The 19,121-nt window shown below is 40.9% G+C and overlaps 1 protein-coding gene across 1 annotated transcript in view; it reads right to left on the bottom strand.

Annotated features, from left to right (window-relative positions):
• The window catches only part of LOC124593504 (cyclin-D1-binding protein 1 homolog), a gene marked incomplete in the record, with an annotated part of 95,402 nt that overhangs the window by 32,386 nt on the left and 43,895 nt on the right, over positions 1-19,121 (bottom strand). The window contains 1 exon segment of the mRNA XM_047131933.1: positions 13,279-13,537. Coding sequence (XP_046987889.1) covers positions 13,279-13,537 — 259 coding nt within the window.

Below are 19,121 nucleotides of genomic sequence, written 5' to 3'. Positions count from 1 at the left end.
ATACCATCTCAGGTACAAATACTGCACAGCTCTTCATGTTGTTATGAACACCAAGCAGTTGTCCACCAGGACGAATGACCAATGCCAAACTGCTGTCAAGAACATAGTTGACCACCCAGTGGAATGTAAAATTAGAGAGATTAGAGCACGCACGGAGGCTTTCAGACAGTCGTTCTTCCCGCGAACCATACGCGACTGGAACAGGAAATGGAGGTAACGACAGTGGCACGTAAAGTGCCCTCCGCCACACACCGTTGGGTGGCTTGCGGAGTATAAATGTAGATGTAGATGTAGATGGTACAATATGCAGCTGAACACAACACGCTCACTTTCACTTTGCTCCTTGTGCTTCACAACCCAAGCTATCTGGATCCTCCGCTCCACCACCAATTTCTCTGAACTATGCAGATGGAAGTCATCCTTACAATACATCCTCCATTCCTGTAATCATACTGGCCTCAATCGCAGCTCAGCCGCTGTCAACGCATCCTTCACCCAATAGTTTCCCCTTCCTCCATCCTGTCACACAGTCCCAATTCATGTCCCCTCTTCACCTTCAACACATGCCAAAAGTGCCGCTTCCATCCAGCCGCTACAATCATGCCAGCCCCCTGCCCCCATTCCTTACTAGCAAATTGGCCTGTCACTGAGCTGTTAGCCACCCATCCCCATTCCCTCTCCCTGCCTCCCACCACCCTTTCCCTCTACCTATCCCCACCTGAAACTACAAGCTGTGCTTTTAATCTTTCAGCCAAAAGGCCTTCTTCTGAAATAGAAAATGTGCACACACACACACACACACAAAAGCTTGTGAGAATCTGTTTGTGTTTTCACTTCAGAAGATGACCTTTTGGCTGAAAGCTTAAATGTATACCAGTCTTTTTTTTATGCCTAACTGCAACTCAACGTCTTCTCTACATGCGAGTAGCAATCTATCATTTTTCATAATATGACTGTTTCATTCTGGACTATCCATTGTTGGGACCTATTGAAACTGAAAACAGTCAACACGCATACCAGGCAATGAATATACCTTCGTTAACTAGGCTTGACTGGGAATATTTTAATCAATCAAATGCAGAAATAATCCTTAGAGTGTGATCTTTAATTTCCAATATTCACTTTTCCACATAATCAACAGCCAATTGGATACATTTCTACCAACGATGAACAATTTTTCAAAAGCCGTCATGGAAGAAGTTGACATACTGTTTCCGCAACCACAGTCTCTCAGTTCTCTCAACGTCTTCATCAGAAGCATAATCTTGTCCCCACAGATCGTCTATTGTTACTGGGAACAGATGGAAGTCAGATGGTGCTAAATCTGGACTGTATGGAGGATGCTGTACAGTGGTGAGATTCAGTCTCTGAAGTTCTACTGTGGTGGCACATGAAGTGTGTGGCCAAGCAAAGCACAAATGTGACCCACATGTTCTTGTGAAACGTGGATCGCGCTTGCAATTTCTCTCTGAATGATAATGACGATCATCCTGAATCAATTTGTCAACATTTTGCTTGTGAACTCTGTAGTTGCTGTCACAGGATGTCCAACTCTTTGTTTGTCACGCAGGTCAGATGTTCCCACCTCAACATCTTTAAACTTGCTTGCCCAATGACGCACAGTACTCTCATCAACACAATCATCATAAATTGCTTTCATTCTCTGATGAATCTCCTTTGGGGGGGTGACACCTTCTGCTGCCAAGAATTCAATGACTGCAAGTTGCTTAAATCGCATTGACCGATCATCTGCGCAGAGTTCCATACTTTACACTGTAACAACACAACCATTCAATGCTAAGGCTTCCTGCCAACTGGAGCTGTAGAGAAGAGTCGACAGAACAAGTAGATGTTTCTATCCTCTTGGAAATACAGTAGAACCTCGCTAATTTACCCCCTATGGGATTGGGAGCATGACTGGAAAGCAAAAAAGTCAGATTGTCAGTGGAATGCTGCTTTTAGTGACCCATAACATCACAATATGGTACAGCACAACTTTAATTTTCAGCTGTATATACTGTCTGCAATATTGTTCCATGTTAAAATGGTAACAAAAGAAAAAGAAAACACCAACACACTAAAACATCTATGGATACCTGAAAGAATGTAAATTTTTTAATTGTTTGTATCCCTCCTCCTCATGATTTACAGAAAATAAACCTAACAACACTATACAACATATGGTATAGAAACAATGTTCTCTCAGTAATTTCAATTTTTTTTAAATGTTGATTTGTTAACATTTTTCTTTTTTTTAATAACTTCTCATTTCAGGCATCTCCATAGTACGACAGTTTATGAAGAAGCTCCGTCTTTTATGCGCTGGAAGAACAATATAAGTTGTACTCAAAAAGTACTCAATAGTGTTTATTACAAGTTTTGAGTGGGGAAGGAAAATCCTACATCTATTAAGATTCCTTCTACAAAAATTTTATATAACAAAGATGATGCCTTATCGCTGCAACACGGTCAGAAGCAATTTATTTATCTTGTAAGAGGAAGGCCACAGAAGTAGATTCCAGAGCTGTCACTATTAAGAAGAATCGAGGTAAAGTGATAACTTCCAGGGACATTACTTTACACGACATTAATGAGAACTGGTAGTGTTACAGATGAATGTAACATTAGCAACGGTACAGTCTGCTGCCCTCCCCACATATCTTCAAAGACTTAACATTATTTATTTAAAAAAATACACATCACACCCACTTCAAATCTTACACCAAAGTATAATGTTCAGTATTGCATGTACTGTAAAATACATCTGTATTGTACAGTAAGATACTGTTACTGTGAGTGAAAGTTTAACGACTGTACATATTTTATTACACCACTGCACTGACACAGCTGACTGAAGCGCTATTTCAAATGCATTTTTAGCATCTGTATGTTACACGAGGGGCATTTGAAAAGTCTGTGCAAAAGTAAAAACTACTTACATGTTTGGGGTAAACCTTTTTTATTTTTCGACACAGTCTCCTTTTAGATTTATACACTTCGTCCAAAGCTGTTCTAATGTGTTGATCCCTTCCGAATAATAGGAATTGTCCAAGTCTGCAAAACAGCTATTAGTTGCTGCAATCACCACCTCATTTGAATTAAATCTTTGTCCCGTGAGACATTTATTCAAATTGGGGAACGAATTGTAGTCCGAGGGAGCCAAGTCTGGAGAATAGGGGGGATGTGAAATGAGTTGGAATTTTATTTCCATTAATTTTGCGACAACAGCTGCTGAGGGCTGAGGTGTGTACTGGTGCATTGTCGTAATGGAGAAGGACTTTTTTATGGTCCAATTGCCGGCATTTTTCTTGCAGCTCGGTTTTCAAACAGTTCAATAACGATGAATAATACGCTCCTGTAATAGTTTTACCCTTTTCCAGATAGTCGATGAGGATTATCCCTTGCGAATCCCAAAAGACAGTTGCCATAACCTTTCTGGCCGAAGGACTGGTCTTTGCCTTTTTTGGTGCAGATTCTCCCTTGGTACCCATTGTTTATATTGATGTTTGGTCTCAGGAGTATAGTAATGTATCCATGTTTCATCGACAGTGATGAAACGACGCTTAAAGTCCTGCAGATTCTTCCTGAACAGCTGCAAACCATCCTTCAATCACTTCACATGATTCCGTTTTTGGTCAAGCGTGAGCAATCGCGGAACCCATCACGCAGATAGCTTTCTCATGTCCAAATGTTTATGCAAAATATTATGTACCCGTTCATTCGAGATGCCCACAGCATTAGCAATTTCACGCACCTTAGCTCTTCTGTCATCCATAACCATATCATGGATTTTATCAATGATTTCTGGAATCGTAACCTCCACAGGGCGTCCAGAATGCTCAGCATCACTTGTGCCCATATGGCCACACCGAAAATTTTGAAACCACTTATAAACTGTACTAATCGAAGGTGCAGAGTCACCGCAATGTTTATCAAGCTTCTCTTTGGTCTACTGAGGCATTTTCCCTTTTAAAGTAATGTTTAATCACCACACGAAATTCATCTTCGTCCATTTTTTTACAATCACTCGACTTCCTTGATTCACACAACTGTCAAACACGAAGAAATAGACCAATATGGCTGAAACTTGGTATGCGTTCTTTCCAAAGATGCTACTAACTAAACATGACCTTGATAGGCGCCGGTGGTGCCATCTCTCGGACTTTGCACGGACTTTTCAAATGCCCCTCGTACTAGAGCCATTGGTTCATTGTCCTCATTGTCTTTCTTATTCTCATTTGTTGTTCGAGTTACAGTGTCAATAATTTAATTGTCAGTTAGTTTTTCTTCATTATGCATTCAACGTCAGCTGTAATGATTCACTCACTTCCCATCACTGTGTGTTGACTCACCACTTTTTGCGTAGGTTGTTTCATCGTGATTCTCTTCACTCATGTCTTTTGATGTTTTATTCTTATTTCATTCATTTTTGGCCACAGTTTGCACTAAGATTTTTCAAGTGTCAACGCTAGCATTTCTCCTCAAGCTTCAGCAATAATATGGATTAAGCCTTACTTATTTATCGATTTCATGCTTCCAATAAGCTGCTGCCTTCTTGTGTCCTCTCTAAAACTGATCCAATGAATTTTCAATGATATCACCTCTTCATCCATTCAGTGACTACCTAGTCCAAGGGTTGAATTAGATATGTTATGTTGGCCAGAAGAAATATCTATTTCACCTTTTTAAATTTCGTCTTCAGATGGATGAGATGTCATACTGTCGAGCAATAAAACCCGTACTCTCCTCAAACCTTTTATTCTACTCCTTCGCCTACAACTACATTCCAGTCCCCCATGTCTATTAGATTTTCATCTCCCTTTACATACTGTATTGCCTTTCATTATCCTCATATACTTTCTCTCTCTCTTCATCTTCAACTTATGAACTATCATTGTTGATGTTGGTTTGCTGTCAACTATGATGAGAACAGCCTTCTCACTGACCTATTCACAGCCACACATTCTCTGCCCTACCTTCCTATTCATAACGAATCCTACTCCCATTATACCATTTTCTGCTTCTGTTGATATTAACCTGTACTCATATGATCATAAATCCTTGTCTTCTTTCCATTTCACTTCACTGACCCCTACTATATCTACATTGTGCATTTGCATTTAACTTTTTGGATTTTCTAGCTTCCCTATTGGTAACAAATCTAGCAGCTCACCTCTAATTACTTCGATGTCTTCTTTCAATCTATCTGGTGCAGATCCCAAACACTCAAGCAGTACTCAAGAATAGGTCCCCTTTACAGATGAATTACACTTTCCTTAAATTCTCCCAATAAACCAAAGTCGAACATTCGCCTTCCCTACCACAATCCTCACATGCTTGTTCCATCTCGTATCATTTCACATATTACACCCATATACACTCCTGGAAATGGAAAAAAGAACACATTGACACCGGTGTGTCAGACCCACCATACTTGCTCCGGACACTGCGAGAGGGCTGTACAAGCAATGATCACACGCACGGCACAGCGGACACACCAGGAACCACGGTGTTGGCTGTCGAATGGCGCTAGCTGCGCAGCATTTGTGCACCGCCGCTGTCAGTGTCAGCCAGTTTACCGTGGCATACGGAGCTCCATTGCAGTCTTTAACACTGGTAGCATGCCGCGACAGCGTGGACGTGAACCGTATGTGCAGTTGACGGACTTTGAGCGAGGGCGTATAGTGGGCATGCGGGAGGCCGGGTGGACGTACCGCCGAATTGCTCAACACGTGGGGCGTGAGGTCTCCACAGTACATCGATGTTGTCGCCAGTGGTCGGCGGAAGGTGCACGTGCCCGTCGACCTGGGACCGGACCGCAGCGACGCACGGATGCACGCCAAGACCGTAGGATCCTACGCAGTGCCGTAGGGGACCGCACCGCCACTTACCAGCAAATTAGGGACACTGTTGCTCCTGGGGTATCGGCGAGGACCATTCGCAACCGTCTCCATGAAGCTGGGCTACGGTCCCGCACACCGTTAGGCCGTCTTCCGCTCACGCCCCAACATCGTGCAGCCCGCCTCCAGTGGTGTCGCGACAGGCGTGAATGGAGGGACGAATGGAGACGTGTCGTCTTCAGCGATGAGAGTCGCTTCTGCCTTGGTGCCAATGATGGTCGTATGCGTGTTTTGGCGCCGTGCAGGTGAGCGCCACAATCAGGACTGCATACGACCGAGCCACACAGGGCCAACACCCGGCATCATGGTGTGGGGAGCGATCTCCTACACTGGCCGTACACCACTGGTGATCGTCGAGGGGACACTGAATAGTGCACGGTACATCCAAACCGTCATCGAACCCATCGTTCTACCATTCCTAGACCGGCAAGGGAACTTGCTGTTCCAACAGGACAATGCACGTCCGCATGTATCCCGTGCCACCCAATGTGCTCTAGAAGGTGTAAGTCAACTACCCTGGCCAGCAAGATCTCCGGATCTGTCCCCCATTGAGCATGTTTGGGACTGGATGAAGCGTCGTCTCACGCGGTCTGCACGTTCAGCACGAACGCTGGTCCAACAGAGGTGCCAGGTGGAAATGGCATGGCAAGCCGTTCCACAGGACTACATCCACATCTCTACGATCGTCTCCATGGGAGAATAGCAGCCTGCATTGCTGCGAAAGGTGGATATACACTGTACTAGTGCCGACATTGTGCATGCTCTGTTGCCTGTGTCTATGTGCCTGTGGTTCTGTCAGTGTGATCATGTGATGTATCTGACCCCAGGAATGTGTCAATAAAGTTTCCCCTTCCTGGGACAATGAATTCACGGTGTTCTTATTTCAATTTCCAGGAGTGTATTTAAACAATGTGACTCTGTGAAGCACGACACTACTAATGCTGTATCTGAACATTATGGATTTGTTTTTCTTACTCATCTACATTAACTAACATTTTTTCTACATTAGGAGCCATCTGCCACTCACCACACCAGATGGAAATTTTGTATCAATCTATGGCCACTTATCCTCAACAACTTCCTGTACATCACAGCATCATCAGCGAACAACCAGAGATTGCTGTCCACCCTGTCCGCCAGATCATTTATGTATATAGAAAATAGCAACAGTCCTATCACACTTCCTTGGGGCACTTCTGATGTTACCACTGTCTCCCATGAAAACTCGCCATCGAGGACAATATACTGGGTTCTATTATTTAAGAAGTCTTCGAGCTCGTCACATATCTGCGAGCCTGTTCCGTATGCATGTAACTTCGTTAACAGTCTGCAGTGGCGTACTGTAACAAATGCTTTTCAGAAATCTAGACATATGTATCTGCCTGTTGCCCTTTATCCATAGGTCACAGTATATCATATGAAAAAAGAGCAAACTCTGTTTTCACACAAGTGATGCTTTCTAAAGTCTTGCTGATCTATGGACATTAGCTTTTCTGTCTCTCGGAAATTTATTACATTCGAACTCAGAATATGCTCTAGAATTCTGCAGCAAACCAATGTTAAGGATATTGGTCTGCAATTTTGCTGGTCAATTCTTTTACCCTTCTTATACACAGGAGTCACCTGCGCTTTTTTCCAGTCGGTTGGCACTTTGCACTGGTCGAGAGACTCGCGGTAAGTGTAAAGAAAGTAAGGTGCCCATGACCGAGTACTCTTCGTAAAACTATACCTGGTGACTTATTTGATTTCAGTTCTTCCAGTTGTTTTTCCATGCCAGGGATGCTTATTACTATGTGATCCATATGGGACTCTGTGAGATGATCAAATGATTTCTTAAACGTGGAATTTGAAACTTCGGCCTTTCTTTTGCTACCTTCTACTGCCAAAGGACACTAGTTAACGAGTGATTTGATGGAAGCTTTGGACCCAGATATTTTACATAGGACCAGAACTTTTTTGAGATGTCCACCAGATCTTCAGCCAAGGTGTGACAGTGGAAGCTGTTGTATCTTTGTGCAACAATCTTTTCACAGACGCACAAATCTCTACTATCTTCGTCCGTCTTCTTTCACACGTCCTCTTTTGAACCAAGAGTGCAACAGCCTTTGCTATCTCAGCATTTTCCGAATTTTGCTATTAAACCATGGTGTGTCTTTTCCATCCTTAATCCACTTACTAGGCACATACTTGTCCACAGCATGATCTACAATCTGTTTACACTTTGCCCACAATGTAACAACAACGACGCTGTACTATTGTACACGTAAATAATTTTTTCCATCTGATTTTTCGATAAACTTGTGTAATTGATGTTCTGATTTCAATTTTTTTTTTGTTTCATGCCATTGTGTTAAGAAAACTGTAAATGAGTTTCAATGTGAATATTAATGTTTATGTCAAATGTCAAGCAATATTGTAATAGAACTGAAATGTAACAAATGTTGAAACTGTTGTAAGATGTTTAAAATTGTAATTGTGCATCTGGTCCATACGTAGGCAGTGTGTTAGGATAAGTAAAATGCAAAACCTCGGGTGAATACCTGGCCTGTCAGGGAGCGGTAAAAGGTGGATGGCAGGTGAGCGCGGGAAAATGCACGCGGGCACTGCACGGCACAATGGGTTCAGCAGTTAGTTGGAGTTTGGCAGTGGTTTGAGCAACACCTTCTGGAGCGAGGAGGCTCTCCTGAAAGACATAGCTTCACTGAGCCTCGTGTACGCCGTTCCAACGCCCACACAGTATGTCAAAATTCCATAGGCACTAAATGGAAAAGTATTACGATGCTAAGAAGAATTAAAGTGCCGATACGTCAAGAGCCATAGATGTGGTTGTATGTGTGCTCTGTGCCTCGTCATCTCGCCGCCTGCCAACCGCTGCATCGATACTAGCAGGTTGAAACTTTTAGTACTGTATTCGTATGGATCAGAGAGTGAACTGTGCAATAATAACCTAAATTTTACCAGAACTTTCCCATCATTTAATTTTCCTCACAACTAACCTAGACAAGGTCCTTTCCAAATATTGTGCAATCCGAGAGTCCCGAAATGAAAAATTAAATTTTGTGTTAATAATAATTACTTGCAGAAATGTTAGAATGGTGTTTAAAGAAATGTTTTGTTAATGAACCAGTAAATGAATAACGAAGGTCTAACGAAGTTGAAAGATAACTTTAATATTGACATAGTAATGCAGTTTATTATTTCAAGACAGATATAAAGGCATTTAAATGAGCAGTAAATAAAACGAAAAGAGTAGTAACTTACATACTGGAAATCTTGAAGGCATAATAACTTCAGTAATCATTTTTTTAAATACAGCTATCTTAACAGTTTAAGGTCTCCCCCCCCCCCCCCTTTATTCATTTGAATTCTGAAGTGTTCTAAATTGGTTTGACCAGCAAAAGTTAAAGTCAATATAAAAGTCAAAATTTATCAGTGTTTTATCTGTATCAAAATTGACATTTTGTGTGTGGCTCGAAAGTGCTATTTCTAGGGTAACCTATGCCCGATTTTAATCAGTTTAATAGACAGTATAAAGTTTTGTAGTATACATTATACTGTGGTGTTATGTATTCATGGTTTTTCCATATCAGTACAGAACGTAAAACTATCAGTCCAATAGATGTTCTGGTTCTAAAATTCTACTATATTATGCAGTGTTACTACTTGTTGTTTTGCATGAATATATACCAACTTGTACAGGGAGGAAACTTAGTTAATGCCTAATTAGGCTGGCGACCATATTATTAACAAATTGGTAGCATCTTCAGAGTTGCTTTTGGTCCATCCTCACGTGTAATTGTATTTCGAACTTACTTGACGGATCATTGTTATTACAGAGTTAGTCTAATTTGCCACCACTGAGGTACACACGGTCGATATCTATGCGAAAATCCTTTCTCATAAGGTGAATCGCGCTCACTTATCATAGCACAGGCTTTAACGAGTACTGTGTCAGGGGTTACAAGAACTCTTCTATGGCCATCATTCTGGAACTAAATGCCTGCAGTTCATTGTCTAAGTGAGATGCTAACAACTGCTTATCTGCTCTTTCTAGCAGAAACCCTCTCCTAGCCCTATTGACTGATTGATTAACTTTTGTAACCACAGTCGCTATGATGACATCATGATCACTAATCCCTTCCCTACAGTGATGCCAAAGGTAAGGTCCAACTTGTTTGTAGCTACAGATTCTTGTCAGTAGATTGAAGTCACCACCAACTAGTAATTCATGATCTGGGTATTTACGCACAACTGACCATAGACTTTCTTTGAGTGACTCTAGAACTGTCACATCAGTGTTGAATGGTCGGTAAAAACATCCAACAATTAACTTGGTTTCACCTAGACCCATTATGCACAACCAGATAACTTCACTATCGCACATAATTTGAACCTCACTAGAGACAATATCTTAGTTGACTGCAATGAACATTCCTTCTCCTATGGCATCTAATCTGTCTTTCTGATAAACATTCCAAGACTCACTAAGTATCTCTGAGAGCTTAGTTACAAATACTTTGACAATTTGATGATAAAATCTTCTTCTGTTGAACTGTCTTTACTCTGAACGTGGTCCAATTTCCCTACACGCCTATTATTGGCAAGTGTTCATAAGAGTACCTCAAACTATCGCCTAGGCTAGCAAACCCCCAAGTGCACTCCACAAGTACTCTGCTACCTGAGTAGCTGCTTCCTTAGTGTAGTGCACCCCTTACCTACAAATCCCCACATGATAATGCAGGTTTAGAAATCTACAGCCCAGAACGTCACAGAGTCAATAAAGCCTTTGCTTGAGGCCCTCCACTCAGTTCCAAACAAAAGAACCCCAATCAATTCTGGGAACAATGCTGTAAAGCACAAGCTCTGCTTGCATCCCTCCTGTGAGGACAGTAGTCTTAACCACCTCCACATGGAACCTGTAAGAACCAAGGATAGCTCCGAACACACGTGACACGCGTCGTTGGTGCCAACATGAGCCACAACTTACAGATGACTGCACTCTGTATGCTTGATAGCCACAAACAAGTCTGTCTTCACATCTTGGATGAGGCCCATTCAACAGTTCGCAAACAGCAGCCAATTCCTCCTCGATATGACACAGCAGGCACACATCCTATCCATCCTTGCAACACGAACTGAAGGTAAACGTAAAGGCTGCCAAAACCTAGATAAGCAGCTTGTTACCCTCCTGGCACGTAACCGATGAACACTGACCCTTTTCAGAACAAATGACAACTGAGCTACAGGATGCCTGAATGTACACTTAACAGCTAACAGATATATCAGAACCCGACAGAGTTGGAAAGGACCTCATTGTGTGTCTCCATTAGGCCGGCTGGTCAAATCCCGCAATATCCAGATTTGTGTGGCATTCGGATGTAACAGTTGCCTGAAGATAGACTGCACGTGATTGAGGACAAACACACATATTTTCAAGGTTCCGGTTGACCACTCCTGGTCACCACAAGCTAGGACCGCCAAACTGTGCACTAAACACTTTGCAGCCCCTTCACATCTTCGCCAGTCATCCGGGGAGAACAAGTAATCAACTCCTTGCAACATTCTGTATCATCCTGCACCATCAATTAGAGAGTAGCAGCAGCTAGACTACGGAGTTACTGTCCCATGTGTAGGCTGCCATTAAAACCACAATGATACTGGGTGCATTTGGTGTGACGCTGTGACTGGGATGCACAATGAAAAGCAGTTCTGCACCACCTTATACATTAATCATCAACGATTATGATGGCAACCTGGGAAGAGGTCCCATTCTTTGAACGTTTCGAAGGGGCACAGCAGCTTTGCTTCTGGCATTACGGTGTGTGGGGAGCCACTAGGCATAACTTCAGGGTAAGGCTCGTAGTGGCTCAGGGATCTCAGACAGCATAACATGGACATCCTGCATGTTCATATGTTACCTCTCAGGTCATACTGATAAAAGAGATCATACTGCTAAGTTCTTTGTAAATTTGACTCATTTTTTAAATCACTGAAATAGCTTCACATACCATCTCAACCCGTGAAGTTTCATTTCCTCATCTCCTTCCGGGTGCTTCACTTCAGTTGTCAGGTAATGTAGTGATTGAGGAAAGTTAATTACATTTTAAGTAGACTAATGTGGCAGAATTGGTGCCACAAACTTCCCCCCCAATGCACGTGTGTGTGTGTGTGGGGGGGGGGGGGGGGCGCGTGAAGAAAGGAAGTCGTCTGAATGTCCCTCTTTGAGGCAATAACATTAGTAGCTAATTGACATACACCCTTCGACAACTGCTTTGACATCTTAACATACATAGCTTGTCAAATTTCAGACATCAAAGTGGTTCCGAATGGGACACAAAAAACTCACAATGACAAAAAGCAGTTTTAAAATCTTTATTTGGGAGACATTCAGAAGGCAGTTCAATCACTGCACTGAAGGCTTCCACCAAAAACTAACCTAAGCATGGTATTCACACTGCAGAATTTACAATAAACTCCATTATCAAATTTATGTGCTATAGTGAAGTAGTAGTTATGATTCATAATTTCTTAAAGATGTGATAACAGGATGCAGAGAAATTGAGAAGGCCGTAGACGTCAGGAACAGAATATTATTAGTCATTCACATATACTGTATATACTGCATGTAAACAACATCTGTTTACAACATACACTTGCTGTCTATCAACCTGGGGAAAAAATCTCAAATTAGCCTACAAAAACCCCCTCACAAGCTATGGCACACATGTGCTGGCTAAGATTTTGAATATCCTCCTATCTTCTTCTTTCTTCTACGGTTTGCTTAGTCGATCTTAAACATTTGAAACTAAGTTCTTTCTCTCACTAAAATCACCCTTGAATACTAACAACACTTTGTTCTTGCACTTACAAAATGTAAAATTGATGTTTTTGTAAATTTTACCACAAAAGTTTGTGTATTTTAACAGTGGAACATTAACAAATTAGTGTATTTCTCTCACTTTCTTCCTACAATACTGAGCTTGTCAGTATTACGCTTCAATGAAATAGTAAACTTAATTTTTGCGTAACATTTCATTACTCCCACAAGAAAGTTTAAATTACTAATATTAACAAAATAAAAAAAAATTTGACTGACTAAGCATGTGGCATGAGAGAATATTCAAAAACTCAGGTGGCATGCATGCACTGTAGCTTGGGTGACTTTTGTACATCAAATTGAAATAGTTTCTCAGTTCAAAAGAACACATGTGTCCTACATCAAATAGTTAATATTGACTTCCTCTACACCACTGTGGTACACTGTAAACAGCTATCATTTACAAGTTGTATACAGGAAAGTTTTATAAATTTCAGGTAAATATAAAGTATCAGTATAATTTATGTATACAAAGTATCAATATAATTTAGGTAAACAAACCTTTTAACAGTTGCATCTTTCAGAGAATTTAATACTGCAGTTACAGACTGCAGAAGCTTTATAACAGATTTCTGCACTTCTTTACGCAGTACTATTCCCTTTGCTTTTGGAAGTGTGTAAAATATTTCTATCAAATTTTGACAAATACCTTCAATGGTTTTCAAAATTTCAAGTGTCTCCCGCATGGAAGGTAGAGGCGGCTTGGAGTATAACATACAAAGTTTCGTGATTTCATTAGAAAGTGATTTTGTTGTCAAACCTGCAAAATAATTTTAAAGGTATGACTGTTAAAATTAATTTACTCAAAGTAAAATAATATAAGCACAGGTCACAATAACACAGTTTTTATAAATTACTAGGAGACAAGGATTAAGTATTGAATCTTGTGGGTCCCAATATTTATTAGCCACAATTTGAGTTTAGTGTTAATCATGGGATGTGGTTTACCTGTGTGATCAGATGAACTCTGTAAATAATACTCCACAGAATGAAAACTGAGAGGCAATTAAGAAGTTCAGCTTAGAAAAGTGGGCTAAAGAGGATATTTTTCCAGCATGCAGATTTGTCAATCCAGCAGTTCTGCAAAATCATGGGGAGACTAGTTTCATGCAATGAGTGAGAGGTTGATGTGTGAGAAAACACGGAATTTGTGTGTTGCAGTGAATTCAAAGCTTTCAATATTGCTCAGGGTCCATATTTTGCTCTCCATCATCTCTTGGAATGTATAGTGCAGACTGAGGCTGTGCATACACTGGAACATGAAGTTTAAACTGCACATACACAGTGACAGCATTTTACCCTTCTGTAGTAGCTGCTGGATATTGCAGACTGCTCTTTTTTCTAAAACAATGCAGACTGGCAACTGGTTTATATCTCTATTACCCAACCTATCATGTTTTACTGGTGTATATTAGATTGCACGTATTCCTGAAGGTGCCCCTTCCCCCTCCTCAAATACTGATCACTATCTATGGTTATACTACAAATTAGGGTATGAGAAATTAGCCACACTTCATCACAACAAAGCAAGTAACACGTCTTCAATTTCCTCACCAGCTGTTGATATACAGTATGCTCTTGCATTCCTGTCACCTCACAGCAAGCACCACCTTATTGCTACGAAAACCATGTAATTAACAGCACTGCCATTATTCTTATCTTTTAGCAGAAACTTAATCGATAAACAATCTGAGCATATATTCTTACAAAGTTTTGAATAAAGTGGAGGGGACCGCCTATAACAATACGCAATTTGTTTATCATCATTTTTAAAAGTCGTCATGTTGATCATTTAAGTTCATAACACAATAAGTATTACTGAGCTAGCTCAAGGGTGGACAAAAACGTCAGTACACAGTTTTAACATTCAACTAGCACCTTAACTAGAAGAACTACTACTGTCATGGGATTAGACTTTCCTTCACTCCTTTGAAATTATATATTTTTTAAACTAACAGAAGTCACAGGTGCACAAAATGCTCTTACATTATTATTATTATTATTATTATTATTATTATTATTATTATTATTTCTCTTTCCTGTCTCAGACGTTATGTCTGGTTAAAAATCGAAAGTGACACGGACCTTGATCAAATGTGACTTCCTTTTAACTGTACGGTATATGTTACATTGCATTTAGGAACTTTCGGGTAATTGAACATGTATCAATAATTACAGATTTATGTAAGTTATTATTTATTATTATTACTAATACTATTATTATTATTTCTTTCTTGTCTCAGGCGTTATGTCTGGTTAAAAATGGAAGGTGACGCGGACCTTGATCAAGTGTGACCTCCTTTTAACTGTACGGTATATGTTACATTGCATTTAGGAACTTTCGGGTAATTGAACAAGTGTCAATAATTACAGATTTCTGTAGTTGTATATATAAGTTTGGATGTAGCTGTATTGCATTGATGTACTGGTGGATATTTTGTGGTATAACTCCTGTAGTTGATAGTATAATTGGTATAATGTCACCTTTATCCTGATGCCACATGTCCTTGACTTCCTCAGCCAGTTGGATGTATTTTTCAATTTTTTCTCCTGTTTTCTTTTGTATATTTGTTGTATTGGGTATGGATATTTCGATTAGTTGTGTTAATTTCTTCTTTTTATTGGTGAGTATGACGTCAGGTTTGTTATGTGGTGTTGTTTTATCTGTTATAATGGTTCTGTTCCAGTATAATTTGTATTCATCATTCTCCAGTACATTTTGTGGTGCATACTTGTATGTGGGAACATGTTTTATAAGTTTATGTTGTAAGGCAAGCTGTTGATGTATTATTTTTGCTACATTGTCATGTCTTCTGAGGTACTCTGTATTTGCTAGTATTGTACATCCACTTGTGATGTGATCTACTGTTTCTATTTGTTGTTTGCAAAGTCTACATTTATCTGTTGTGGTATTGGGATCTTTAATAATATGCTTGCTGTAATATCTGGTGTTTATTGTTTGATCCTGTATTGCAATCATGAATCCTTCCGTCTCACTGTATATATTGCCTTTTCTTAGCCATGTGTTGGATGCGTCTTGATCGATGTGTGGCTGTGTTGGATGATACGGGTGCTTGCCATGTAGTGTTTTCTTTTTCCAATTTACTTTCTTTGTATCTGTTGATGTTATGTGATCTAAAAGGTTGTAGAAGTGCTTATGAAATTGAAGTGGTGTAGCCGATGTATTTATATGAGTGATTGCTTTGTGTATTTTGCTAGTTCCTGCTCGTTCTATAAAGAATTTTCTTAAATTGTCTACCTGTCCATAATGTAGGTTTTTTATGTCGATAAATCCCCTTCCTCCTTCCTTTCTGCTTAATGTGAATCTTTCAGTTGCTGAATGTATGTGATGTATTCTATATTTGTGGCATTGTGATCGTGTAAGTGTATTGAGTGCTTCTAGATCTGTGTTACTCCATTTCACTACTCCAAATGAGTAGGTCAATATTGGTATAGCATAAGTATTTATTGCTTTTGTCTTGTTTCTTGCTGTCAATTCTGTTTCAGTATTTTTGTTAGTCTTTGTCTATATTTTTCTTTTAGTTCTTCTTTAATATTTGTATTATCTATTCCTATTTTTTGTCTGTATCCTAGATATTTATAGGCATCTGTTTTTTTCATCGCTTCTATGCAGTCGCTGTGGTTATCCAATATGTAATCTTCTTGTTTAGTGTGTTTTCCCTTGACTATGCTATTTTTCTTACATTTGTCTGTTCCAAAAGCCATATTTATATCATTGCTGAATACTTCTGTTATCTTTAGTAATCAGTTGAGTCGCTGATTTGTTGCTGCCAGTAGTTTTAGATCATCCATGTATAGCAGATGTGTGATTTTGTGTCCGTATGTTCCAGTAATATTGTATCCATAATTTGTATTATTTAGCATGTTGGATAGTGGGTTCAGAGCAAGGCAGAACCAGAAAGGACTTAATGAGTCTCCTAGGTATATTCCACGCTTAATCTGTATTAGCTGTGATGTGATATTATCAGAATTTGTTTGGATATTAAGTGTGGTTTTCCATTTTTTCATTACTATGTTTAGGAACTGTATCAATTTATGATCTACTTTGTATATTTCCAATATTTGTAGTAACCATGAGTGGGGTACACTATCAAAAGCTTTTTGGTAATCAATGTATGCATAGCGTAGCGACCTTTGTTTAGTTTTAGCTTGATATCTCACCTCTGCATCTATTATCAGTTGCTCTTGACATCCTCGTGCTCCTTTGCAACAGCCTTTTTGTTCTTCATTTATAATTTTGTTCTGTGTTGTATGTGTCATTAATTTCCGTGTAATGACTGAAGTTAATATTTTGTATATTGTTGGAAGGCATGTTATGGGGCGATATTTAGCTGGGTTTGCTGTGTCTGCTTGATCTTTAGGTTTCAGATAAGTTATTCCATGTGTAAGTGTATCAGGGAATGTGTATGGGTCTGCAATGTAACTGTTAAATAATTTATCCAAAAACAAAGATGATGTGACTTACCGAACGAAAGCACTGGCAGGTCGATAGACACACAAACAAACACAAACATACACACAAAATTCAAGCTTTCGCAACAAACTGTTGCCTCATCAGGAAAGAAGGAGGGAGAAGGAAAGACGAAAGGATGTGGGTTTTAAGGGAGAGGGTAAGGAGTCATTCCAATCCCGGGAGCGGAAAGACTTACCTTAGGGGGAAAAAAAGATGGGTATACACTCGCGCGCGCACACACACACATATCCATCCACACATATACAGACACAAGCAGACATATTTAAAGACAAAGAGTTTGGGCAGAGAAGTCAGTCAAGGCGGAAGTGCAGAAGCAAAGATGATGTTGAATGACAGGTGAGGTATGAGTGGCGGCAACTTGAAATTAGCGGAGATTGAGGCCTGGTGGGTAACGGGAAGAGAGGATATATTGAAGAGCAAGTTCCCATCTCCGGAGTTCGGATAGGTTGGTGTTGGTGGGAAGTATCCAGATAACCCGGACGGTGTAACACTGTACCAAGATGTGCTGGCCGTGCACCAAGGCATGTTTAGCCACAGGGTGATCCTCATTACCAACAAACACTGTCTGCCTGTGTCCATTCATGTGAATGGACAGTTTGTTGCTGGTCATTCCCACATAGAATGCATCACAGTGTAGGCAGGTCAGTTGGTAAATCACGTGGGTGCTTTCACATGTGGCTCTGCCTTTGATCGTGTACACCTTCCGGGTTACAGGACTGGAGTAGGTGGTGGTGGCCTCCCACAGGTTTTACACCGGGGGCGGTTACAAGGAAAGGAGCCAGAGGGTAGGGAAGGTGGTTTGGGAATTTCGTAGGGATGAACTAACAGGTTACGAAGGTTAGGTGGACGGCGGAAAGACACTCTTGGAGGAGTGGGGAGGATTTCATGAAGGATGGATCTCCCTTCAGGGCAGGATTTGAGGAAGTCGTATCCCTGCTGGAGAGCCACATTCAGAGTCTGGTCCAGTCCCGGAAAGTATCCTGTCACAAGTGGGGCACTTTTGTGGTTCTTCTGTGGGAGGTTCTGGGTTTGAGGGGATGAGGAAGTGGCTCTGGTTATTTGCTTCTGTACCAGGTCGGGAGGGTAGTTACGGGATGCGAAAGCTGTTGTCAGGTTGTTGGTGTAATGGTTCAGGGATTCTGGACTGGAGCAGATCCGTTTGCCACGAAGACCTAGGCTGTAGGGAAGGGACCGTTTGATGTGAAATGGGTGGCAGCTGTCATAATGCAGGTACTGTTGCTTGTTGGTGGGTTTGATGTGGACGGACGTGTGAAGCTGGCCATTGGACAGATGGAGGTCAACGTCAAGGAAAGTGGCATGGGATTTTGAGTAGGACCAAGTGAATCTGAAGGAACCAAAGGAGTTGAGGTTGGAGAGGAAATTCTGGAGTTCTTCTTCACTGTGAGTCCAGATCATGAAGATGTCATCAATAAATCTGTACCAAACTTTGGGTTGGCAGGCCTAGGTAACCAAGAAGGCTTCCTCTAGGCGACCCATGAATAGGTTGGCGTACGATGGGGCCATCCTGGTACCCATGGCTGTTCCCTTTAATTGTTGGTATGTCTGGTCTTCAAAAGTGAAGAAGTTGTGGGTCAGGATGAAGCTGGCTAAGGTAATGAGGAAAGAGGTTTTAGGTAGGGTGGCAGGTGATCGGCGTGAAAGGAAATGCTCCATCGCAGCGAGGCCCTGGACATGCGGAATATTTGTGTATAAGGAAGTGGCATCAATGGTTACAAGGACGGTTTCCGGGGGTAACAGATTGGGTAAGGATTCCAGGCGTTCGAGAAAGTGGTTGGTGTCTTTGATGAAGGATGGGAGACTGCATGTAATGGGTTGAAGGTGTTGATCT

Source organism: Schistocerca americana, chromosome 2 (assembly GCF_021461395.2).
Source record: "Schistocerca americana isolate TAMUIC-IGC-003095 chromosome 2, iqSchAmer2.1, whole genome shotgun sequence".
Classification (NCBI taxonomy): domain Eukaryota; kingdom Metazoa; phylum Arthropoda; class Insecta; order Orthoptera; family Acrididae; genus Schistocerca; species Schistocerca americana.
This window is presented reverse-complemented; position numbering and strand designations above follow the sequence as displayed.